Source organism: Eretmochelys imbricata, chromosome 8 (assembly GCF_965152235.1).
Source record: "Eretmochelys imbricata isolate rEreImb1 chromosome 8, rEreImb1.hap1, whole genome shotgun sequence".
NCBI classification, from domain to species: Eukaryota; Metazoa; Chordata; order Testudines; family Cheloniidae; genus Eretmochelys; species Eretmochelys imbricata.
Window position 1 is genome coordinate 38345741 of NC_135579.1, and position 25589 is coordinate 38371329.

The 25589-nt window shown below is 39.9% G+C and overlaps 3 protein-coding genes and 1 pseudogene across 3 annotated transcripts in view; all 4 read left to right on the plus strand.

The window, feature by feature from the left end:
- Positions 1–25589, plus strand: part of LOC144269650 (protocadherin gamma-A11-like) — a 347802-nt gene that overhangs the window by 10026 nt on the left and 312187 nt on the right. The window lies entirely within an intron of this gene.
- On the plus strand, positions 3871–6325 carry LOC144269097 (protocadherin beta-1-like). The gene is given in 4 exon segments (XM_077824602.1): positions 3871–5034; positions 5036–5093; positions 5096–5214; positions 5216–6325. Coding segments are annotated over 4 exon segments (2451 nt in total).
- Positions 13414–15873, plus strand: LOC144269099 (protocadherin beta-1-like). Its single transcript, XM_077824607.1, has one exon. The coding sequence runs from the start codon at positions 13414–13416 to the stop codon at positions 15871–15873; it is 2460 nt and encodes an 819-aa protein (XP_077680733.1).
- On the plus strand, positions 19864–22299 carry LOC144269101 (protocadherin beta-16-like; annotated as a pseudogene).

The following is a 25589-nucleotide window of genomic DNA, read 5'->3' on the forward strand; positions in this document are numbered from 1 at the left end:
CCTAACAAGGTCAGGGTGTCCTTCGCTAACAGGCTACCTACCCTTTTACCTCAACTATATTAACAATTGGTTACCATAGCATTCTTGAGGTTGAACATCTGTGGGTATTCATATCTTAAAATACCCTAAATGAGCATAAACTGGTGTTTTGTGGTTACTTGTCAGCAGTTCAGCATACCTGTGTATCACAGCATTCCATTTTGTGACATCTTGTGATAGAAGGTCAGTCCTATTAGTTGCTTATACTAAGTGTTTTAGGCCTTGGTCCTCAATTAGATTAACTAAGCTATTGTCTTACAGGCTCTGAGGCCTGTAGACTTTTGCATTATCACTTTGATTTATACCTATAGCTTACCTAGCATATACCTACATCAATAGCCAAATGGCTGTCTACAACCTTTGTTTGGAAATCCATTGGAATAAAGGAATGTAGGATGAAAGCTGTGGAAATTAATCCCTATTAGAAATTGAAACATTGGCAGAAGATTCATTTCTATGTACAATCAAAATAAATTGCCATTTTAGATATCTATGCCCTTACCCAGCAAACTAATGAGAGGATTTTACCCTTAATGAAAGAATTCTGGTGGCTTAGCGGGGTAATAAATGAAACAGACAACGAATACACTGCTCAGACAGGGAATGTATAGGTGACAGCTTCATATTTATTGGAATGGGAGCATTTTATACTGGGTCAACAAAAATTGTACTCCTGATGAAAATGTGTGTTGAAATTCATTATGAAAATCTTTTGTGTGTTATCCCAAAAAATATTCCTGGTGAAAAGCCAATACTTTCTGGGAATTCACATGACATAAATTATTATTATTTCTTATATTCACATAAAAACAGAAAATTAATAGCACATGCTGAATACTCTTTGCCTTCCCAGAAAATTTCATCATTGTGATGGGGACATCAAAGAATAGTGAAGCTATTTTCTCTGAACATCTCAGGAGGATGATAAACAGCAGCTACTAAAGTTTGGTCCTTATAACTTGGATCATAGAGCTTTAAAAGAGCTGGCTGGGGAGCTCCCTGGACCTTTAATGTTGATTTTCAAAAAGTCTTGAAACACTGCAGAAGTTCCAGAAGCCTAGAAGAAAGCAAATGCTGTGTCAATATTTTGCAAGGGTAAATGGAATGACGGAGTGTAATGGTCCAGGGACTAGAGCCTGGGTCTGCAGAACCTCAACAGCTGACATTCACACATTTCTACCAGGAGGTCATAGAGAGCCACACTCAGGGAGCACTGTGGAGAGTAGGTGCCACAGTAAGTACCACCAAGGGAGTCAGAGTGACAGTACCCTGAAGCCCTCTCACTTGCCAAGTGCCCTATTTAACCTCAGGGGTTGCCCCAGGTAGTTGTCTGGGAAACCACATAGACTTTGGCCTGCTGTGACTTCAGACTTCACCTTGTCTCCCGATCTCCAGTCTTCATTCCCAGCCTGACTTTGACTCTGATTCCTGCCCCTGATTCCAGCCTGGTACTACCTCTGACCTCTGGTCCCCAAACTCAGCCTGACTCTGACCCTGACTCTTGCTTACTGAACCTGGGTGTTGTGATTCCTCCAACTCCTGCTCAGTGACTACTGTCCCTGAGATGCAGACTCAGCCCAGCTGTAACTGTGAGGCCAGACCACCTAGGCCCTGGTTCCTTACACCCAGGTAATTATAGGCTTGTCAGTCTGACATGGCTCCCTGACAAGATAATGGAGCATGGGATAAATATTATTCATTAATAAAGAAATAAAGGAGGGTAATATAATTACTGCTAATCAACATGGGTTTATGGACAAAAATCCTGTCAAACTAATTTGATATTTTTTGTTGATGAGATCACAAGTTTGATTGATAAAGGTAATAGTGTGTATAATATACTTAGAGGCCTTTGATTTGGTACCACATGACATTTTGATTAAAAACCTGGACTGATAAAATTATTTTGGCACACATTAAATGGATTAAAAGCTGGCTAACTGATAGGTCTCAAAATGTAATTGTAAATGGGGAATCATCATCCAAAGAGTGTGTTTCTAGTGCCATCCCACACTGACCCTATGCTTTTTAACATTTTTTTCAATGGCCTGGAAGAAAACATAAAATTGTCACTGTTAAAGTTTGGATATGACACAAAAATGGCGGGGTCATGGTGGGGAGGAGACAGGTCACTGATACAGAGTGATCTGGATCATTTTGTAAGCTGGATACAAGCAAACAATATGGCTTTTTAATGGGGCTAAATGTAAAGGTAGGTATTTAGAAAGAAAGAACATAGGCTGTATTTACAGGATGGGGGACTGTGTCCAGGGAAACAGTGACTCTGAAAAAGATTTGGAGGTGGTCGGTTATCTGCAGAACATGAACTCCCCAGTACAATGCTGTGGCCAAAAGGGCTAATATGATTATTGGATGCATAAACAGGGGAATATTGAGTAAAATAGAGAGATTATTTTACCTCTGTATTTGGCCCTGGTGTGATGGCTACTGGAACACTGGAATACAGTTCTGGTGTTCAGAATTCAAGAGGATGTTGATAAATAGGAGCAGGTACAGAGAAGAGAGGCTAGAATGATTAAAAGATTAGAAAAATGCCTTATAGTGATAGATGCAAGGAGCTAATTCTATTTATCTTAACAAAGAGAAGATTAAGGAATGATTTGATTATAGTTTATAAGTACTTACAAGGGGAAATATTTGCTAATGTGCTCTTCAGTGTAACAGAGAAAGATATAACAGGATCCCCTGGCTGGAAGTAGAAGCTAAACAAATTCAGAAGGAGAATAGTATGTAAACTTTTAACAGTGTGAATAATTCACCATTGGAACAATTTATCAAAGGTTATGGTGGATTCTTCATCATCTGCAATTTTAAGATCAAGATTGGATGTTTTTCTAAAAGATCTTCTCTAGGAATTATATAGGGGAAGTTCTCTGGCCTGTGTCATACAGGAGATCAGACTAGATGAGCACAATGCTCCATTCAGCCTTGGAATCTGTGACTCTAGTAATTAAATACAACTTTATGATTAGCTATGGAAAGAAGTAACTGTTGTGAAACAATTAAGTACAAATTATAGTAAAAAGCATACAAAAATAAATAAATCCAGACCAAAAGAAATAAGGGTAAAATGAAAAGACCAGTTATAAATTTTCAAATTACTGTGGTTTGGGGAAGCATCTGCTTCAGTTTAAGTTATACTATTTTTACCTGTTTTACTAGCTAAAGGAGAATATTAGGAATTCAAGATTTCACACATCTCCTAATCTCAGATGTCGCGGATAGGCATTCCAATTCTAAAAGGAACCTGAATTTTTAGAACTGAAATAATTTGGGTAACAGATTAATGAAATACTGTAGATGTGATAGTTTAATCCTTTCATTTTTCAAGCACTATTCATATGTACTTACAAAATATATTAAAATGCTATGAAAAGAATCTCAATTCATGTTATTTTTGTTGGTTCTATATAAATCTCGATCAACAAATCAAACAATAAATATTTTATGTGTTTAAATATGTCTAGGACACGACGCAACATATTATTTTATACATTTTTTAAAAAATCAGGAAAAAAAAATAACGAACATAAAGTTCAGACATCTGGTGGCGCTGTTGGCTAAGAAGGGTTTACAACTGCAGATTGTAATGCACTCCTGAGAAATGAAACATCCCACGACCACAAGATCAGACGTGCAGACTCTTTCTCTGGAATTGCTGAGAATACTACAAAGGGATTCAGATCAATTAAAATTCTAGAAAGGAAATATTGAAATTAAAGTACATCTTCCGGAAATAAGAATCCTGGGATGAATCTCGACTAGTGATATTATTTCAGGATCGCCCTGTCATGTGTTTTTATATAAACAATGGCGGATACCGAGAGGAGAACAGCATTCAAAAGGCAAGTCGCGTCTCTCCTTCTGTTGCTTTACGTGTGGGCCATCGGATCCGGAACAGTTCGGTATTCTGTTCCCGAAGAAATGGAAAGCGGGTCCTTTGTGGCTAATATAGGAAAGGATCTAGGGCTAGACCTGAAGGTGTTGTTTGCTCGCAGGACTCGCATTGTTACTGAAGACGGCAGCCAGTATTTCCAGCTAAATGGCAACACAGGTGACTTGTTTATTAAAGAGAAAGTGGACAGAGAAATATTGTGCGGGCAAACTGACCCCTGCACGGTGCAATTTGAAATAATCCTGGATAATCCTTTACAATCTTATCGAATTGAGGTGAGGGTTTATGATGTAAATGATCATTCTCCAGTGTTCTTGGAAAGTGAACTACGTTTTAAAATCCCGGAAACGACTCCCCGAGGATCTCGGTTTCCTCTAGAGAGCGCTCAGGACTTAGATGTGGGAAACAACAGCCTCCAGAACTACAGCATTAGCACCAATGCCCATTTTCGTGTGTATACCGGTGAACACAGTGACGGCAGGAAATATGCAGAGCTAGTGCTGGATAAAGTATTGGATAGAGAGCATCAGCCGGAGGTGAGTCTGTTGCTCACAGCTGTAGATGGCGGCTCCCCTCCGAGATCCGGCACAGCAAAAATCCTTATCATTGTTCTGGATGCCAACGACAATCTCCCTGTGTTCTCTCAAACCATTTACAAAGCCCGAGTTCTGGAAAACAGCCCCAAAGATTATCTGGTTGTTACTGTTTGTGCTACTGATTTAGACGAGGGAAATTATGGGGAAATATGCTATTCTTTCAGCCAAAAATCCAAAGAAAATAGCAAAACCTTTAAGATAAATCCAATGACAGGGGAAATTCGACTCACAGGCGCAAATGACTTTGAAATGATTGAGACTTACGAGTTAAACATTCAGGCCACAGATGGCGGGGGTCTGTCTGCGCACTGCAAAGTGCTTGTTGTCGTTCTAGATGTGAATGACAATGCCCCAGAAGTGATAGTAACATCCTTCATCAGCCCGATACTTGAGGACTCCTTGGCTGAAACAGTGGTGGCGCTTTTCATTGTCAGAGACCGGGACTCTGGGGACAACGGGAGAACAGTATGTTCCATAGAAGAACGTCATAGATGACGTTCCGTTTTCTTTAAAAACAACTTTCAAAAATTCCTACTCTCTGGTGAAAGTACACTTGACCGAGAGAAAGTTTCCACGTATGATATAACCATCAGTGTTCAGGATTTGGGATCTCCCAGTCTCTCTACTGAAAAAACCGTCACAGGGAAAATATCCGACATTAATGACAGACAATTCCCCAGAGTTCAATCAAACATCATATACTCTGTATGTCCGAGAAAACAACGGGCCAGGGATAAAGATTGGCAATATCAAGGCTTTTGATTCGGACTCAGAGCAGAATGCCAAAGTGACATACTCTCTATTGCCTGCTGAGGTAGGTGGCCTTCCGCTGCTCTCCTATATCTCCATAAACTCGGAAAATGGGAATGTGTACGTTCTGCGATCCATGGATTATGAACAGATAAGAGAGGTCCAGGTTACAGTGAGCGCTGCAGATGGCGGGTCCCCTCCACTGAGCTCTGAAGTCATTGTCCGAGTTGTGATAATTGGTGAAAATGACAAGGCGCCCTTCATTTTATACCCTCTGCAGAACATCAGCTCCCCCGCTAATGACCTGGTTCCCAGATCGGCGGAGGCGGGTTACCTGGTGACGAAGGTGGTGGCTGTGGATGGGGATTCCGGTCAGAATTCTTGGCTTTCCTATCACTTGTTGAAGGCCACTGACCCAGGTCTCTTCACTGTGGCTTCCCCAAATGGTGAAATCAGAACCACGAGGCTAATAACAGACCGAAATACGATGAAGCAAAAACTCATTGTGCTTGTTAGAGACAGCGGAGAATTGCCTCTTTCTTCATCTGCAACTTTGAACATAGCTTTAGTGGATGAGTTTTCGGACTTGTATATGCAGTTTACTGATGTAGTTGAGGGAGATGAAAAGGATGACACATTAACTACGTATTTAGTAATTTCTTTGTGTTTAATTTCGTTTCTTTTTCTAATTTCAATAATTATATTTTCAATAATCAAGCTACTTCGGAGAAGAAAGTATGGAGGAACATGCATGTCTGCTTCTGGCATTGTTGATGGCGATGGCAACTTCCAGAATAATTTGACGCGTAACGGAACTCTGTCTCATAATTATCGTTATGAAGTTTGTTTAACATCTGGTTCGGGAACTAGCGAGTTCAAATTCCTGAGACCTGTTATCGCCAGTCTCCCAGCTCAGCACAGCAATTCTGGAACGGATTTCGTGAAAGAACAGGATCTTGTTATTAACTCGCATCTGAATAACGAAATGGAATCTGCCAGTCAGGTGAGACTCTCTGCTGCTTAAATATATTTCCCCTCTTTTCTAGCCCAATATGCAATATATTATTGTTTTAACGCCTGTATAGATTTCAATAATATTAATTGAACTTTTATGTTGAAATATTTGCAGTATCCCTCTGTATTTCCTCCAGTATACATATGGTGTATGGAAGTGATTTTAATACTGGTGGGAGTTAATTATATAATTTTACTTGCTAAGGTTTTAGTTGAGATATCGGTGTTACTGTTTCTTAAATATGTTACCTTGTTATTTTCACGGAAGTGGAAATTAAAATATTTCTTTAAGTGTTACATCAAAACGGTTTCACTGAAATATAGAGAATAAATCTCTGAATGGGGGGGAGAGAGATATTGCACAAGAGATTGGGAGCTACCGGATGCAATAGAAGTCAGAGTGTGCGAAAATGAGTGATGTGTAACCAACTGCTTTGGGAGCGCCGATTTGTGCCCTTAGAAAAGAACACTGTTGTCCTGGGCTGTCAACGTTTCACAAGGCGAGTTCTTCTCTTTCCTTTCCGAGGGCATTTGTAGTATGCAAATTCTGGCGGTGCTTAGTTTATATCTCTAATATGGAAACAGTTCCTCTCTGTGATCGATATCTTGGAATCGTAAAAGAAGGCCCATAGAACAGTCAAACTCCATTAATGAAAGTTTTTTAAATATAAATGAATGGTTTTATGTTATTCTCCTTAAAATTATCCTATGCAGGGAGTTAATGGTGTGTTTTCCAATTCTTTGCTCATTCGTTGTTTCCGGAAAGCTGAATCAGCATATTAATTCCTCCTATCCTGCTAAATGTATCGGTAAATAGCATTGATTTTTTGTTTTCTTCCTTGGTATTCTCTCTGATTTAGAGTCCAATTAACCGGTTATAGAAAAGAGAAACTAGGAAAAAATAAATACTCAAAATATTGACAAGTATGTAATCGTTTGAGAAGCTATAAAACATTAAAATCGTAAAGTCTTATTATCTTGAGAAAATATGGCATAAAATAATCCGTTTTGCTGAAGATTTCAAAGTCAATACAGAATGGTTTAATAGTATTTTGACAAGATGCACTGAGGATAAGAAAATAACTTCATTTTGAAGGTTACTACATCCTTCTTTCGTTTGTATCGTCTTTCCATCTGCCTGCCTCCGCCCCCCTCCCCACATATGCTTCAATTTCGGTATGTTATCTTAGTACCAATTGTGTGTGTGTGTGTGTGTGTGTGTGTGTGTATACGGGCGCACACACACACACATAGAGAGAGAAAGATTGTATGTGCTATAATTACTCGTCAACTTCAATGAAGGATTTGATTTCAAATACAGGAAATAGCATGAACTGAATGGGTGAAATGCTAGATAACTAATGTTAATGGTAAAACTCCCACTAACTTAAATGGGCCAGGATTTCACACAATATCTCTTCTCTGGATAAAGCAGAGGATTGAGATGAGGGAATCCATAGACTGAAGAGTCGGTCCAGAAGTTCAGCCATGTTTTCTATTTGCTGTTCAGTGCAGGAGGTAGATGTAATTGCAACTTCAGTATATTTCATATTGATTTTTATACTGTTCTTTACCCTCCTGCCACTTACACATTTAAATAGGGACTAATAAACAAAAAATGAAATCGAGTAGATGTTCTGATAAAGCAAGTGAATAACGCGAGGTATTCTAGATAAAGCAAAATGGGGAAATTAACTATTTATGTTGTATCTGTGAACTTCTGGGAGATATTAGAGCATAATGGCTGGTTTCCATCCTGTGGCTGTATTTAACAGGGGTCCCATATAGTACTCAACCAAGACTCTTGGGACCCATACCAGGAGACTGAAGTTCACTTCCTGTTGGCCAAACCATTTTCAGTTGTAAAGATTGTTTCACTTTCTCATTGTAGCTCTGAAAAATGTGGAAGTCTACTACTGAATTTAGTGAGAATTGGATCTGGCCCTCTGTGGATAAAAAATATCGTTCTTATTCACCACCTACACTTGTTTGGTAGCCAGTCACCTAGTCATGCAATGTAGTGTCGACACAAGGGTTTCAAGGACAAGAGAAAATATTGCCAATTAGCTTGGACTGGCTATGAAGTTGCATCCTAGCTGTTGCATTCACCAGGGCTGAATTTGCCTCCCACTATACCTATAGTGAACCTGAGATTGAGGCGCAGACCCTTGTGATTCCTTTTCAGCATCTCTTCATGATGGACCATAATAGCCTCCTTACAGTACCCCTGGGGGGGGGGGGCATTCTGTGCCAAACAATTAAAAATTCTGCATCAAAAAATTAAAAATTCTGTGCACAATATTTTAAAACTCTGCAAATTTTATTTGTCAAAATAACCCTACATAATTACACCAGTTTCAATTATTTTGATAATTTGTTTCAAAATACTTGTCAGCAAGTATGTAACAATACAGACACACACAAAAATTCCCTGAGGACTAGAGTGTTTAAGAAATCCGGGTAACAACCCAGTTCCTGTTTCTCTGTCCCCTTCACACACACACCTGAGCTCAGCTGTGCCCTTCCCCCCCCAGACCAGACATCTGCCCCCTTCCTTCCCCAGAACTCAGGGATCCAGAGGGAGAAACAGCCTGATGCTTGGTCCCAGGCTAGTATGGAGTTTCCTGAGTACAGCCCTCACCTTCTCACAGGGCATGTTGGGAACTGCATCTGCCAGGAACCCTCTGGCTCCCTGTCCCTCCCCCCGACAGTATCTTCTATGTGCGAGCTGGGCTCTGTGAGGTCCAGTAGCCCCTCAAAGCGAGGGCTAAAATCACTGCAGCCCATTTCTGTGGGGGAAAGGAAATTCTGGACACACAGTGTTAATTTCTGCAAAATTCTGCATTGCACAGTGGTGCAGAATTCCCCCAGGAGTAAATTTAAGACAATATGAACTCTAACTTCTGGAAAATGTACATCTCTCTTTGCTTATATCAAGTTCCCTTCATACAATAAGTAAATGTTAGTTTGGGGATCATTGCTGGATTTTATAAAAGTAAAGTGTTCTGTTAACTTTTAATTGGCAGCAGCTATGCCACCTTCCAAGTTCCCCATGAATGAGCCACAATCTCATGAATTGAATGAGAAGTTCAATCCTTCTTTCTGTTGAGACTGCCAGCAAAAGGATGACAATCAGCTTTATATGATGTTCCTTTTTCCCAATTCAACTTGTCCACTGTAAGATCCTAATTCTAACGAACTACTCACTTCACATAAACAGTGAACAGCCACCTGAAAACCATCAATGTTAAGAAGTTGACAGTAACATTGTGTATAGTTAGAGTCTTTTCTTTCAATCTCCAGATGCATTCCAACCTCATTACACAATTATAAATGATTGTACAGAGATATAACTGATTCGCGACCATTTTATCAAGAATATCTTTCCGGGGCAACTCTCTCTGTCTTTCCTCACATATTTGTTGAATACTTGATTCTGTGTCATACTAATTTTATCTCCACGAGTTTGTGATGAGCAGGAAAGCAAAGGCGACATATATAGATCATTACAAACGAGTGTTCATAAAGCTAACCAATAAATTATGTAGTTTTAAATTACTCAGATGTTATAAAAAAATATTTTAGGGATATTTTAGAAAGCGTTAGAAAAATTGTTATTTGGAGTTTCTCTTGCATCTTTCCAGTGGTAAAGTCAGGTACCTTTGTTACTATGAACGGAAAAGTGCAGGTCTTAAAAAGAGAGGGAAAATTAAACTTATAAATGTAAAACATCCTAAAATGACCCAGAATAGCTTTCTTTTCATAAAAAATGTTAGGACTTTAAGGGCTGATATATATGGTATTCGGGGGTATACAGGTTTGCTTGACCCACTGAAAAGGGCATGGATTATTTAGGGGGGAAATGCAAAATTTGGGGAAGAAAGTATTTTTCAGGCTGACCATTTTTAAAATATAGAAGCTATTGGAAGGTGACCAAGGGTTAAAAAAACCCCATAAATTAATCCCATGGCTCATTGGGAAGGTAATACACTGACAGGATGCCTGTGCAATTTTCAAAAGTTGCTTTAATATATTACTGCCAGGCCATATGGAGTAGCTCAGGACATTGAGTGCCTACCTCAGGGCAGACACCCCAAACTGGTGATGGGTTCCATGATTAGATTTCACCAAATCAGTAACAGGTGTGAACTCCTGGAATACTATAATAGTTTTACCTTGGAGTTACAGTCAGTCCCCCTAGATTTTCCAGTCTATCTTGCACCCAGACAAACTGCATTTAACCATAAATGGTCGTTTATACCAAAAATCACAAACATTACAGGTTACTCCCAGTCCCAAGAGACCAGTCACCCAGGTCAAGTTGCATTCTAGAGCTCACACCAAAGGCAACCCTGGTAGTCAATTATATAGTAAACTAACTATAGATTTATTAGCTAAGAAAAGGAAATGAGATCTGTTGAGAGGTTAAAGCACATAAAATATACCTACAGGTGAGTCACAGTCTCTAATTCCCAAATGGTGGCAGAAAAGTCTTTTCAGGGTAGCCAGATTGTTTCTGGGGATTTCTGCTTTGCTTCTGGTACCCTTCCCTGTAACAGTCCAAACAGTCCTGAGATGCAGGATCTTTCCCTGAATCGAGAGGTCTCACAGAAAACAAGCTGACAGGCTCACCACCCTGATGGGCTCTTTGGTTGATAGAGAGATAGGAGCACATTTAGAGTCTTTGATCTCTGATCAGCACACACAGTGACCACTTGCCTTCAAATTAGCACTTTCCTGTTAAAGTTCTTCATTGCATTATGCAAGGCTTCTTTCTCATTTGATGGGTTCTTTAGCCACAGAGGAATATAGAATGTAAATGTTTGCTATTATATTATAACAGGTTACGTATAAGTGAAAACAATGCATGTAACATCCCATTAGTTTTCATTAAGTTGAATACCAAATACATTCTTAAACAATTAACAATCACTTTAATCTATTCTAATACACATGTGAATTGGTTTGGGGCTTTGGCATAAGCTGGCACCTGGCATGCCAGCATCACAATTACATTGATATCACCTCCAAATCTATGCTATATATTAGGGCTATTGATTATCACAGTTAACTCATGCGATTAACTCAAAAAAATAATCATGATTAATCACAGTTTTAATCACACTGTTAAACAATAGAATACCAATTGAAAATTATGAAATATTTTGGATGTTTTCTACATTTTCAGATATATTGTATTCTGTGTTGTAATTTAAATAAAAGTGTATATTATTTTTATTATAAATATTTGCACTGTAAAAATGATAAACAAAAGAAATAGTATTTTTCAATTCACTTCATACAAGTACTGTACAAGTATCATGAAAGTGCATCTTACAAATGTTACATAACTACACTCAAAAGCAAACAATGTAAAATTTCAGAGCCTACAAGTCCACTCAGTCCTACTTCTTGTTCAGCCAATCACTAAGAGAAACAAGTTTGTTTACATTTACAGGAGATAATGCCACCCCCTTCTTATTTACAATGTCACCTGAAAGTGAGAACAGGTATTTGCATGGCACTTTTGTAGCCAGCGTTGCATAAACATTTTTTGTATGCCCTGTCATGCTTTAGCCACCATTCCAGAGGACATGCTTCCATGCTGATGATGCTTGTTAAAAAAATAAAGCGTTAATTAAATTTGTGACTGAACTCCTTGGGGGAGAATAGTATGTCTCCAGTTCTGTTTTACCTGCATTTCTGCTATATATTTCATGTTATAGCAGTCTCAGATGATGACCCAGCACATGTTGTTCATTTTAAGAACACTTTCACTGCAGATTTCACAAAAATAAAAGAAGGTACCAATGTGCAATTTCTAAAGATAGCTACAGCTTTCCACCCAATGCCTTCCAAAATCTGAGAGGGGCAAGTATAAAAGAAAGAATCCCAAGAAAGAATCATCTGTCCCCCCACCTTCAATCCAAAAGAACAGAGGAAACGCTAACCTTGTCAACCGAAGTAAAATTGATGGACTCTTGACATGACTGTTTCTATTAAAGACTCCTGAGGAATTATCCCCATCCAAAAGAGACTTCTAGAATTTTTTTGGTTTTAATATGCTAATTTCTGGAATAGAATAAGCACTCTAATTTAGCAGTGCCCAAACCAGCTCCATCAGGAGAACTGTTATAAAAGAAATACAGAGAAAGCTGTGAAAACAAGGATTGTTAGTTTTGCTTGAAAATAACATTCTGTGTTATAGTCAGATTGGTTGAATATTAACACACATATGGACATATGAATCTAGGACAAAATAGTCAGACTGGTCTGACAGAAGAAAGTAACAAGAAAAACACCAACCCCAAACCCAGACTCTTTTTGGATATTAACTGCTCACAAAGGGCATGTTATTACCGGGTGGAATCAATGAGACCTCCCACTTAAAATTCACGGGCAGGATGTGGTTCAATATTTGAAATACCTGGGGATATATTGCTAGCTAATGAAATAACTAGCCTGACTGATGTACCAAAAAATTACAAGTTTATATCAAACATTCCATATTATTTTTCCAGTCAGTGCTTTCTAAAGATGCAGTGGATTCAGAAATCTACTGCAGTGGCTGGGTACTATTTTCACGAATTTAGTAACTTGAATGCGGCTGTAAGGAACTGAAAGATTCGACAACTCTCCCCCAAGGGAAGTCCTTGTGTTGTAAAAGAGACTTCCAGAGTCGGAAAACGATTTTCAGAATAAGTAGAATTCTCAAATTATAAATATGCATATAAAAGATATCTGTAGCTCTGCCTTCTACATTTCCTTTACATTCACTTCTGTTTTACACTAAACAGACTTAAATACTTTGCAGATGTGACTGTTCCATTTACATGCGAGACTGATAGCGGATGGCAAATATACAACAAAATTACAGATCTTTATAAATCGATTCAAAATGCAATCAGTATCAGCTGAGACGCTTGGTGGCAGTATTGGCTAAGGAGAACAGAGATCTACAACTTGAAACATTCGCGCGAGACTGGAATAGTTTATGTATGCAGGAGCAGGGATGCACACAGCTCTCGGGAACTACAGAAGAGACTACAGCAAGTGACATTATTTCACTACAGAGCTCTTTATATTTTCGCATTAACAATGGCGGATAAGCAGAGGAGAACAACAATCATTAGGCAAGTAGTGTTTCTCATTTTATTTCTTTGCGTGTGGGCCCTCGGACCCGGAACACTTCGCTATTCTGTGCCTGAGGAAATGGAAAGCGGGTCCTTTGTGGCTAATGTAGCAAAGGATCTCGGGCTAGACGAGAAGAGACTGTCTGCTCGCAAGGCCCGTGTGGTTTCCGAAAGCAGCCGCCAGCATATCCAGCTAAACAGCAACACCGGGGACTTGTTTATTAAAGAGAAAATGGACAGAGAGGAACTGTGTGGGCAAACTGACCCCTGCATTCTGCATTTTGAAATAATACTGGAAAATCCCTTGCAGTCCTATCGGGCTGAGGTGAGGGTTTATGATGTAAATGATCATTCTCCGGAGTTCTCAGAGAATCAGCTGCTTCTAAAGATGCCCGAAACCACTCCGCCTGGGTCCCGATTCCCTCTGGCAAACGCCCAGGATTTAGATGTCGGGAACAACAGCCTGCAGAGCTACGCCATCAGTTCAACGGACCATTTCCGCGTATACACTCGCCATCGCAGCGACGGCAGGAAGTACGCGGAGCTGGTGTTGAAGACACCTTTGGATCGCGAGGAGCAGGCAGAAATTAGCTTCATGCTGACTGCGATAGACGGAGGCTCCCCAGCGCGGTCCGGTGCAGCGCAGGTACGAATAACTGTTCTGGATAGCAATGATAATGTTCCCGAGTTTTCCCAAACTCTTTATAGAGCACGGGTTTTGGAAAATTCCGAACAAGATTACGTGGTTCTGACAGTTTCCGCAACTGATTCAGACGAAGGAATTAATGGAGCAATATCATATTCATTTAGCCAAAAATCCAAAAAGAGTGTCAACGCATTCAGTATAAACCCGGTAAATGGGGAGATTCGACTTTTGGGACCACTAGATTTTGAGGAAACAGAAACCTATGAAATAGACGTTCAAGCTACAGATGGCGGGGGGCTGTCAGCGCACAGCAAAATCCTGGTGGAGGTGGTGGATGTCAATGACAATGCCCCAGAGGTGAAAGTAACATCTCTTATTAGCCCGATACGTGAAGATTCCTCTCTTGAGACAGTGGTGGCCCTCTTCAATGTCAGAGACCGTGATTCTGGGGACAACGGGAGAACAGTCTGCTCCATAGAAGACGATCTGCCGTTTTCTGCAAAACCAACTTCAAAAAATTCCTACTCTTTAGTGACCGAAAATACATTTGACCGAGAGAAAGTATCGGAGTATAACATCACCATCACAGCCAGGGATTTGGGAACTCCCAGTCTCTCCACTGAGGAGAGAATCGTCGTGAAAATATCAGACATTAATGACAATTCCCCAGAGTTCAATCAAACATCATACACTATGTATGTCCGAGAAAACAACGGCCCAGCCGTCTTGATAGGGAAAGTCAATGCTTTTGATTCGGACTCAGAGCAGAATGCCAAAGTGACATACTCTCTGTTGCCTGCCGAGGTAGGTGGCCTTCCGCTTCTCTCTTTTATCTCCATAAACTCGGAAAATGGGAATGTGTACGCTCTGCGATCCATGGATTATGAACAGATAAAAGAGTTCCAGGTCACTGTGAGAGCTGCAGATGGCGGGTCCCCTCCACTGAGCTCTGAAGTCGTTGTCCGAGTTGTGATAATTGATGAAAATGACAACGCGCCCTTCATTTTATACCCTCTGCAGAACAGCAGCGCCCCAGCTAATGACCTGGTTCCCAGATCGGCGGAGGCGGGTTACCTGGTGACGAAGGTGGTGGCTGTGGATGGGGATTCCGGTCAGAATTCTTGGCTTTCCTATCACTTGTTGAAGGCCACTGACCCAGGTCTCTTCACTGTGGCTTCCCCAAATGGTGAAATAAGAACCACGAGGCTAATAACAGACCGAGATACGATGAAGCAAAAACTCATTGTGCTTGTTAGAGACAGCGGAGAATTGCCCCTTTCTTCATCTGCAACTCTGAACATAGCTCTAGTGGAAGGCTTTTCGGACGCATACATGCAGTTTACAGATGTAGCTGTGGAAGAGGAAGAGAATGGCACATTAACTGTGTACTTAATAATTTCCTTGTGCTTAGTATCGTTTGTTTTTTGTGTGTCAATAATAGTATTTATAACTACCAAGCTTTATAGAAGAAGACATTATGGAGAAAGATACATGTCTGCTTCTGGTAATTTTTATGGTGATAGCAACTTCCAAAATAATTTGGTAGATGTAACGGGTAACGGAACTCTGTCTCACAGTTATCGTTATGAAGTCTGCTTAACAACTGGATCAGGAAACAGCGAATTCAAATTCCTCAGACCCATTATCCCCTCTCTCCCACCTCAGCATGGCATTGCTGGAACGGACTCTGGAAAAGAACAGGATCTTCTTACTAACTTCCAGCTGAACACGGACGTGGAATCAGAGAACCAGGTTAGATTAATTTCTGATCTTCTATAGTCTTTTTATTTCATTTTCGTTTATTATTTATTTAAAGTTTACATTAAAAGATAATGTAGACGTTTTTATTTTCAAAATTATTCAGAAAGCTATTCCTTTCACACTCTAACGTACGTATAAATATTACCTTTACAATTTGAATTTAGTATTTATCTGAGTACATTTAATGTTTTGTATTTTATGTAATTTGGTTTAGAAATATTTGGGTTATTAGATATCTTCAGCAATGAACAGATGTGAGAAGAGTTGGAGAATATTGAAATACTAATGGTGCATTGTGTATGCATGTTATAAGGACATTATTAGTCTATCTTTTTTGGAAATACTCTGGAATGTCCTAGTAGGGTGTACTGATTTGTGCTTTTGTTAAAGAGTGCTGGTGTTATTAACAATCAGACTTTGCCATAAGTGTGGGTTAACCGGGAATTGGAGACAATAAATTAATGGACCTAGCCAGTTCCACACTGTTATATTGACTCACTGTTACCCATAAAACTAATCGAGGCTCTAGGTATGCTCGGTATGGGGCCTCATAATCCCACTCCGATAGTGTAGCCCGACCCACTTGTATTGGCTCAGCTGGGATGAGCTCTTGTTTTAGGCTAGCTGCTCTCTGAGACATTATACTGTTCTTTACAGAATTTCCCTTGCCTCCATAATAGCTGGATACATTTTAAATGAATATTTAGAATCCATACAAATGACAACGCCCCCATAATTTTATACCTTCTTCAAACAGCACCTCCCATGCTATAGAACTGGTTCGCAGAGCAGCAGAGGCGGGTTACCTTGTGATGTCAGTTGTGGAGATTCTGGTCAGAAATCTGGGCTTTCCTGCCAAACTCTGAAGGCCACCGAACCAGGTCATTGTGGAACTCCATAATGGGGAAATAAGAACCATCAGGATAATAACAGGTCCGAACAGTATAGAGAAAAGCCTAATTATTATGGGTATGGGCGCACTATCCCCAATACTTTATTCTCAGTTCCTAAATCAACATTTCAGTGTTGATACGCAAATGTGGAATAACCCAGATTTTCAAAAGAACGCTTTGCGAAACGATTTGTTATCGATGTCCAGGTGAACTATTAGCTTATACAATTCTGTTTTTGCTGTTCTCCTTTTATCGAGCAACCATGTTCTTCATGATTTTTCAGTGTTTATGTTACACTTGACATCAGTTTTATTATGTACTGGCAATCGATTCTATTTGTGTACTTTCCCGATATGTGGCTATATGATATTTAATAGGTTGCTTATAGAAGTGTGTGCATGTGTTTAATAGATATAATCTATTTCGATAGACTTGTTTTCAAATTTTAGGTATTTGATTTATTTAACTCTTTTTGTCATAAAGAAAAGGGGTACTTGTGGCACCTTAGAGACTAACCAATTAGTCTCTAAGGTGCCACAAGTACTCCTTTTCTTTTTGCGAATACAGACTAACACGGCTGCTACTCTGAAACCTATCTTTTTGTCATGAAATTGTAAACATTTTAACTCTATGATTAGGCTATTTTGCCCTTTATTATTTTGATTTAATCCACGAATTCATTTAATTCAGTTGTTAAAATGCCACTTTATGGTTGTATGAAGGAAGTCAGGAGACATAAATCTTGGCTTTATCCATGTACTGGAAGCATTTGAGCCTATGAACACTCTGGGCCTGTTTAAAGAAATGCCATATATAGATTGAAAAGTAAAAGAGACTGACTGCTTATTTATTTATTTACTCTGGTGTTGACTACCTGTTGAGGTTTTTCAAACACATAAAAAGACACTCCCTGCTATGAGGAACCTACAATCGAAGGGATCCCCTTGAAGTCCAGTAAGGAGACCTTTAAGGGACTAGAAATAGTTGCCCTTCATGGCTCTCTGCACTCTATAGAATGTCTCTATTCTCAATCTCCCTGTTGAAAGGGGACAGCAATTTCCTGTGATCATTGATCCCCAGGGGAGCTGATAGGTCTGGAAATCTAAGCCTTGAATGTTTGTCTGTTGTCATTGTTCCTGAGATGGTTTCCCATCATCATCAGCATAGCTGTGTGGACTGAGCTGGGACTGGGAAAAGTCCAGCAGGTCAGCTAATTATAGGTTGGTTATACCCAATGAAGTTGGGATAAAGAAAAATTGAAAAGGTTATTGGCATCCAGTGATTTCCTGAGAGTCAGACTGATTAGGGCTCATTTCAGAGTGGTTGGGAGAGTGCCTTCCCTGAAGGATACATTGATTATTTCCTTCCGGAGGGGACCTATGTGCTGTTCGCAGGTTTTCAACAGCACACGGGCAAAGATCCATTTCACACATGGTGGACTTCCCACACGGCATGTGTGGATACTGTGATTTCACAGAAGACAATTGCTGAGGCTTGTGTTTTCAGTAAGTCCTCGTCCTTGAGCTGCTATGGATCTGAAAAAGTGTGTCTTAAACCACCAGCATGCTTACCTTTCTGCTGTCCTGCATCATCTGGCACAGTTCATCCGTGAATCAAAGTCACCTGTGTGCGGTGAGAGAGTAAGAGCAGAATATCAGTGACATAGGACATCAGATGACTACGTTGTTCCTAAAGCTGTCAGAACTCTGTGTCTGTGTCTGGTTCCTTGTATCCTTTAGGGCAGTTTGGAAGTTCGGTGGAATCACTAACTTTTACGATCGCGAGGAAGATAGGGAGGGCAATTTGTTTTTCAGACTATTTATTGAATCAAGGGTTGGGAAGAGCAATGATCTCTATCCAGAGGAAGTGGAGATTGGATCAGGAAAGCGAGTATTATTCATTTCTTCCCTGTTTACTCACAGTCCAAATATTAGGTCCGGTATGTGGCCAGCTTTGTGTGTAGTTCCAGTGACCAGTTTGGAAAATTAGCTTGCTGCCTTGGTGAATACAAGGGTATGAACCAGTTTGTGTGTGTGTGTGCGCCTACGTAGGTATTTAAAACCACTGATTAATCGATTTAGATTAATAGATGTACGGTTTCAGATGGTTTTATTCTCTTCTACACCTGAGGCTGGTTGAATGTAGTGTGGCTCCGCATCCTCATTCCTTGACTCTGATTTCGGGTTGAAATGCGCATTTGGTAGAAATGAGCTGTGTCATCAAAATCCCGGTAGTGCTTTCCAGCCACCTCTCCTTGCGGCAGGAAAGCCTGGAGCCTCATTAGTTATTAGATCATGCCTGGTGATGGCCGAAACGGGGACATAACAACAGAATGAACTAGTGCCATGTTATGTATTTGTAAAACGGGTGAGGACAAGAGAAATTCAGCATTCTGTTACTCCTCTTCCTAAGTACAGACAATAAATGTGATATCTTCGAGATAACGGAGTGGAAGGGCAGGTTTTTCACATACACTCCTAAACGGCTTTAGTAAAACAGCATACTGTTTTTTGTGAAAAAATGTAGTCCTAGTTTTATTCTTTTTTACTTTTAAAAGATCAGCGGTAACTGAAGTGTGCAGACATTTTGCAATGATAATTTATCTTTTCTGTTTTGTTATATTATATTATATTATACTGATAGATATCCATGCATTTTTCATTTCTGAAATAAAGCTTTTTTCTCCATCCAGAATTTATGCAACGTTTTTATCTATTTAATTACTTTTATTAATTTTATTAATCGTTTTATTACTTTTTCTGAAGCTCAAAGGAGGAAAATCATTGGAAGAATATTTTGAAACGGGAAGAATCCCTTTTTAAAGCCGCTTGGTGGTGCTATTGGCCAAGGCGGCGCTGAAACAGAAGTGTGCGTCCAGTAAACCCGGCAGTTCAGCCAGACAGTATCGGTCAGGGACGCCGGAGCGCAGACACCGCGGTATTACTTTGCAAGGAATGAGGGACTGAACAATGTTTAGCGCGTTCGGAAGCGGCATTATAGCTTTACGTGTACCACAAGGGATATACAATACAATCTACTTTTCCACATTCTGCAATATTTTCGTCTGGAAAATAAGGGGACTTCCTGACTGTTTTGGAGTAGATTTGTGAGACGAATGGCGACGACAAACCTGAAAATCGCATTAACAAGGCAAGTTCTGTGTTTCTGTGTTTCTTTCTCTGCACCTTATGTTCTCTCTGAAACGATTCACTATTCTGTACCCGAAGAGATGGAAAATGGGTCCGTTGTAGCTAATATTGCAAAGGATCTGGGGCTGGATTTGAGAAAACTGTCTGCCCGTGGGGCCCGGATTGTTTCAGAAGACAGCAAGCAGCACTTTCAATCTGAACGCAGTACAGGGGCTTTGCTAATTGAAGACCGAATAGATCTCCAGGAGATTTGTAGGAAAATTGTCATGTGCACTGTACATTTTCAATTATTACTGGAAAATCCATTGTAATTCTTTTGAGCTGAAGTGGAAATTTATTATATCAATGACCATTCTCCAGTTTTCTCTGAGGACAAATTAATTTTCAAGATCCCGAAAACAATTGATCCTAGATCTCGTTTTCCATTAGAGGGCGCTCAGGATTTTGATGTGGGAAGTAACAACCTCCAGAATTATACTATCATTCCTCCTAATGAATATTTTAACGGGATCAAAATGATGGTGATAAATACTTAGAGCTAGTATTGGAAAAATCACTGGACAGAGAGGAGCAGCCTGAGATCAGTTTCATTCTCACTGCTGTAGATGGTGGCTCTCTCCCAAGATCCGGTACAGCACAAATACACGTCATGGTTCTGGATGTAAATGATAACGCTCCTATCTTTACTCGGGAGTTGTACAAAGTTAAGACTTTGGAAAACAGCCCAGAAGACTCTATGGTTGCCACGGTCATAGCAACTGAGTTAGATAAAGGACTTAATGGGGAGATAGTTTATTCATTCAGTCAAAATGCGGGGAAGAGCCATTCAGCATTCAAGATAAACCCTCTGAGTGGTGAAATCCGAATAGTAAAGCCTCTGGATTTTGAACTTACTGAAAAATACGAGATTGGTATTCGAGCCACAGATGGCGGAGGTCTCTCTGTACTCTGCAAAGTCCTTGTGGAAGTTTTGGATGTGAATGACAATCCCCCTGAAAAAAGAAAAGGAGTACTTGTGGCATCTTAGAGACTAACAAATGTATTTGAGCATAAGCTTTCGTGAGCTACAGCTCATCGCTCATGAGCCTCATACCAGAAAACTCATCTCCTAAGACAGTGGTGGCCCTTTTCAGCATTAAGGATCTCGACTCCGGGGAAAATGGGAGAACATCTTGTTCTATTGAAGATCAACTGCCTTTTGCTCTAAAACCAGCTTTCAAGAATTATTATGAACTGGTGACAGAAAAACCTCTGGACAGAGAGAAAGATTCACAGTATGTTATAGCCATCACCGCTACAGACTCAGGGTCCCTGTAGTCCCCTCGTCGCTTACTACCACTGAAGACATTACGATGCAAATATCGGACATCAATTACAATGCCCCTCTGTTTAATCGGGCATTTTGCACCATGTATGTGCATGAGAACAATAATCCAACTGCATTAATTGGCCCCGTAACTGCTGTTGATCCGGATTTAGGGCAGAATGCCAACGTGAAATATTCTATAATGCCTGCTCCGAAAGTTGACCAGTCCTTATATTCCCACATATCTATTAATTCTGAAAACGGAAATATATATGTTCTACGGTCATTGGACTATGAGCTTATAACAAATATCGATGTCCTAGTACAAGCTTCAGACTTTAGTTCTCCTCCATTAAGCACAAATGTCACAGTCCATGTAACCATTACTGACGAAAATGACAACTCTCCAGTTATTTTATTCCCCCCCCAGAACAGCTCTTCTGCCTCAGTTGACTTGGCTCCCAGAACAGCGGAGGCAGGCTATCTTGTAACTAAGGTGGTGGCTGTAGTTGGAGAGTCTGCTCAGAAGCCTTGGCTTTCCTACCAACTCTTCGGGGCAACTGATTCTGGTCTATTCATGGTGGAGCTTTAAAATGGGGAAATAAGATCCACCAAGCCAATAACTGATCGAGACTCTTTCAGGCAGAAACTCACCATCCTTGTTAGTGACAATGGACGACCGCCTCTTTCCACTACTGCGGTGCTGAATATCCTTCTGGTGGAGGGATTCTCTGACGCACATATGCCACTCACTGACTCGACTCAGGAGGAGGAAAACGGCAGTACATTAACTATGTATTTAGCAATTTCATTGGCTTTAATTTCATTTCTCTTCCTGGTTGCGCTAATGAATCTCATAGTTAAATTATGTAACAAAAAACAATTTAAGGAGAATTACATGTCAACCTCTGGTATGGTTTATGGAGATTGTAACTTTCTGAGTAACTTGGTTGATGTAAGTGATACGGGAACTCTGTCCCACACTTATCTTTATGAAGTCTGTTTAACAACTGGTTCGGGTAACAGCGAATTCAAGTTTCTGAAACCGCCATTCCCAGTCTCCCAGCTCAGCACTGTAATATAGAAGGGAATGTTGAGAGAGAAGCGGATTTTCAGAATATTCTTAACCCCAGTAAGGAGGTGGACTCAGAAAATCATATGAGTATACGTTGATATTATTTTTCATTGTTTTTCTTTAAATCTTGTTATATGTGTTTATGAAGTGGGTTGATGTTTTTCACACAAAATGATACTGAAGTTTTATCCAGGACTGTAGTGTCATTTGACACTGTATAAGAAGTTAAAGGAACTACATAACTGAGAGAAACAGAATTTGGTCCCTAAGGGGATTAGGATGACTTGCTGAGTTTTTGTTTTTCTGTTTTTTTGTTTGAAACTTCTGGAAAGTGTATATGCGCTGTAACACAATATTTTCCTTTTATGCTTAGCAAAACCAAGGGTTAATTACAAAGCATGGTGTACTGGACTGTTTATTTGGATAAATACTTTTCTGATTCCTTTATAACATTTCTGAATATCTTTGTAGAATTAACAGGTTCCGAAACCCTTCTCCTTCATAAACTTCTCTTAGTTAAATTTCGCAGTCACATCGAACTTAATAAAATGTAATTGTACACAATGTGACAGTCACATACCTTCAGACAATGATGATATACTAAATGAAATGTAGTTTTCAGGCTGCTTCCAGATGCTAAAGGGAAGAGATTCCCGCTTCTTTTGATAGAGTGATTCACATTGTTTTACTAAATCAGTTTTACTTGTGTGTGTTTGCTTAACAACTTCAGTGTGATATTTTGTTGCCACAGGAAATAAATGTTAGGAAAAATAGTTTTAATCCAACCAATGCAGTACTATATGACTATTCTACCATCATCATACAATTTAGTGAACTACTTTTCAGATTTTTTTCGATACATACACCATAATATTTTATACTTGCGCATGCAGATAATGGCGCTGCTTGCTGTGGCATGTTTTGTCTTGTTAGCAATTTATCGGATGATCCGATGACATATATGATCTATATCTGTATCTGTTGCTTAACAATTTTTAAGAAAAAAGTGTGACAAGGTAATGGGGAAATCCGTGAGAGCCGTATACTCCACTATGGTATTTCAACTCATAATTGAAAGCGGCAATTGTCTTTGAGCAATAAAGAAAGGAGAATTAAATTCTACACAAGAAAAGTGTCGTTGGGGTGAGATTTCTCTTCTGAGGAGATTAATAAATTAGAACCAGAACTCTACCTCTTGTGCATTATCTTCCGAGTGTCTCCTTGAGTAATAAAGTAATCCTCCCTCAAATTATTTAACCGTTTGTAATGCTGCCTCCATTGACTCTAGAGCCTGAGTACCAACCTCAGGAACGATTGTTCGGAACCAGGGCACAAACCTCAAATTGGATGTGAGTTCAGATTTCACCAACCAACTATCAAGTGTAAAGCCTCAGGCACCATAACAGCCTTAACATGGAGTCACAGACAGTGCCCTTGGGTACTCCAGTCTGTCCAGCTAGCCAGGTGATCTTACCTCTGTGATAGATGGTTGCTTACACCAAGAATCATAGCAGTATTTAGGTTGCTTCCGCTCACAAAGGACCAGTCACTTACCCGTGGTAAATTGCACCTTAGATCTTACTCAAAAGACAAGGCTTGTAGACATTCCTATAATAAGCTATATAAAGATGTGTTAAATAAGAAAAGGAAACCAGGGAATATTTACTAGGTGAAAGCAGGTAAACATAGATACACAAATGAGTTATGATCTTAAGTTTCAAAAGCTAACAAAAGATTCTATAATCAGCAAGTTCTATATGTCCTTTCTGGCTAGCGCAGGCTAAGCGGCTGGGGATCTCACACATATGCCTAGAAACACTTTGCCCCTCAAAGTCCAAGCAGCATAACAATGACTTGTCCTTCCTTGTTAGGGGTTTTTTATTCCTCTCCAGCCCTGTGCTCTGAGCTACAAACTCAGCTGCTGGGAGTCCACTTCCATGACTCATTTTAGGGGGCAGGAAAGCAGAACAAATCTGTTGTCCTCTTGTTGATGGTACCTACAGAAATTCCAGGTGCAAAGTCCCACCGTAGTCTGTCTGATAGCTACAGACATTTCCTTTTGGGAAGGATATAACACCTTCTGTTGTAGATCAGTTTTTCATATTAATTAATGTCTGTCTTCTGTTTGGTTATTTACACAGTCACAGAGGTTCAGGATACAACCGCTCAAATATTACCTTACAATGTGGACTACAGATGTTATAAGTGAGATTAATGCATGCAGCAGCTCACAAGCATTAAATCAAGTCTAAACATACTTAGAATTCTAATTCGTATTTTAACAGCACTAACACACAAGTTAGCCAGATTGATTCAGCTATGTGTTTGTCGGTGTTCAATTGAGACCTAGGGACTCTGGCATGAGCTGTCACACTGTTTACAACCCTTATTACACAAATTGATATTGGTGACTATTGAGTACTTGGAAAATCAAAAGGTAGAAATTTAACTCCAAAAATCCAGTTAATACAAACGTTGAAGAAAACTAATTACCCACTGATCACTCCACCATTTAGTAATTTATTACTTGACAATGAAAATATCCAATGTAAGAGTCCTGGAGCAAATCTTTAAGTAGCCTGTAAAATAGTGATAAATGTGAAAAGATGTTATCACACCGGAATAAGTATGTTGCTGTTGTATTTGCTATTTGAAATTCCAATGAAGTGGCGTGGAGGTTTAGGGGCAGACTGTGTGCTCCCTCCATTCCCTGTGTGCCACCCGAGTGGAAGCCGAAGCCCCCGACAGACCTCAATAGCTATACATGTCTGCCCGTAGCTGCGAGGTGGGGATCCTGCCTCCCGCAGAAAGGAAGTCACCCAAACCCAATTAATTCTGGTTATCTCCAACTATTCTATAGTTTCCACCGGACAGAGATTAAAGTAAGCGGGAGGGCAGGAGAGGGTGAACAGAATGCCCCTGGCTTGTGTAAGCAGCTCTCCCTCACAACTGTCCCTGGTCCTTGGCTGGTGATAGGAACCTGATTCAATCTATCTGATTAATTGCTAGGGTACCAAGCTTAGCAGGCACAAGTTAAATATTCCCAAGTAGCTCTATCCTGAGCCTGGATTGATCTAGAGAAGAGAATCAGATAGCCATAACAGGCCCCTTGACTGATCCCGGCTCTGCTGCTCCCAACGGAAGCTGGGTAGCAGAGAGTCTGCCCTTTAAAACGGTGAAAGCTACTTAAAATATATGATAGAACAGAATCTGTTATAGGACAACATTTTGATTTGTTTCCATGGCTGAGGCATTAGCATTTCTCTAAAAGAAAGAGAGATCTGGAAGAGTATTCTGAGAATGGGCAACAA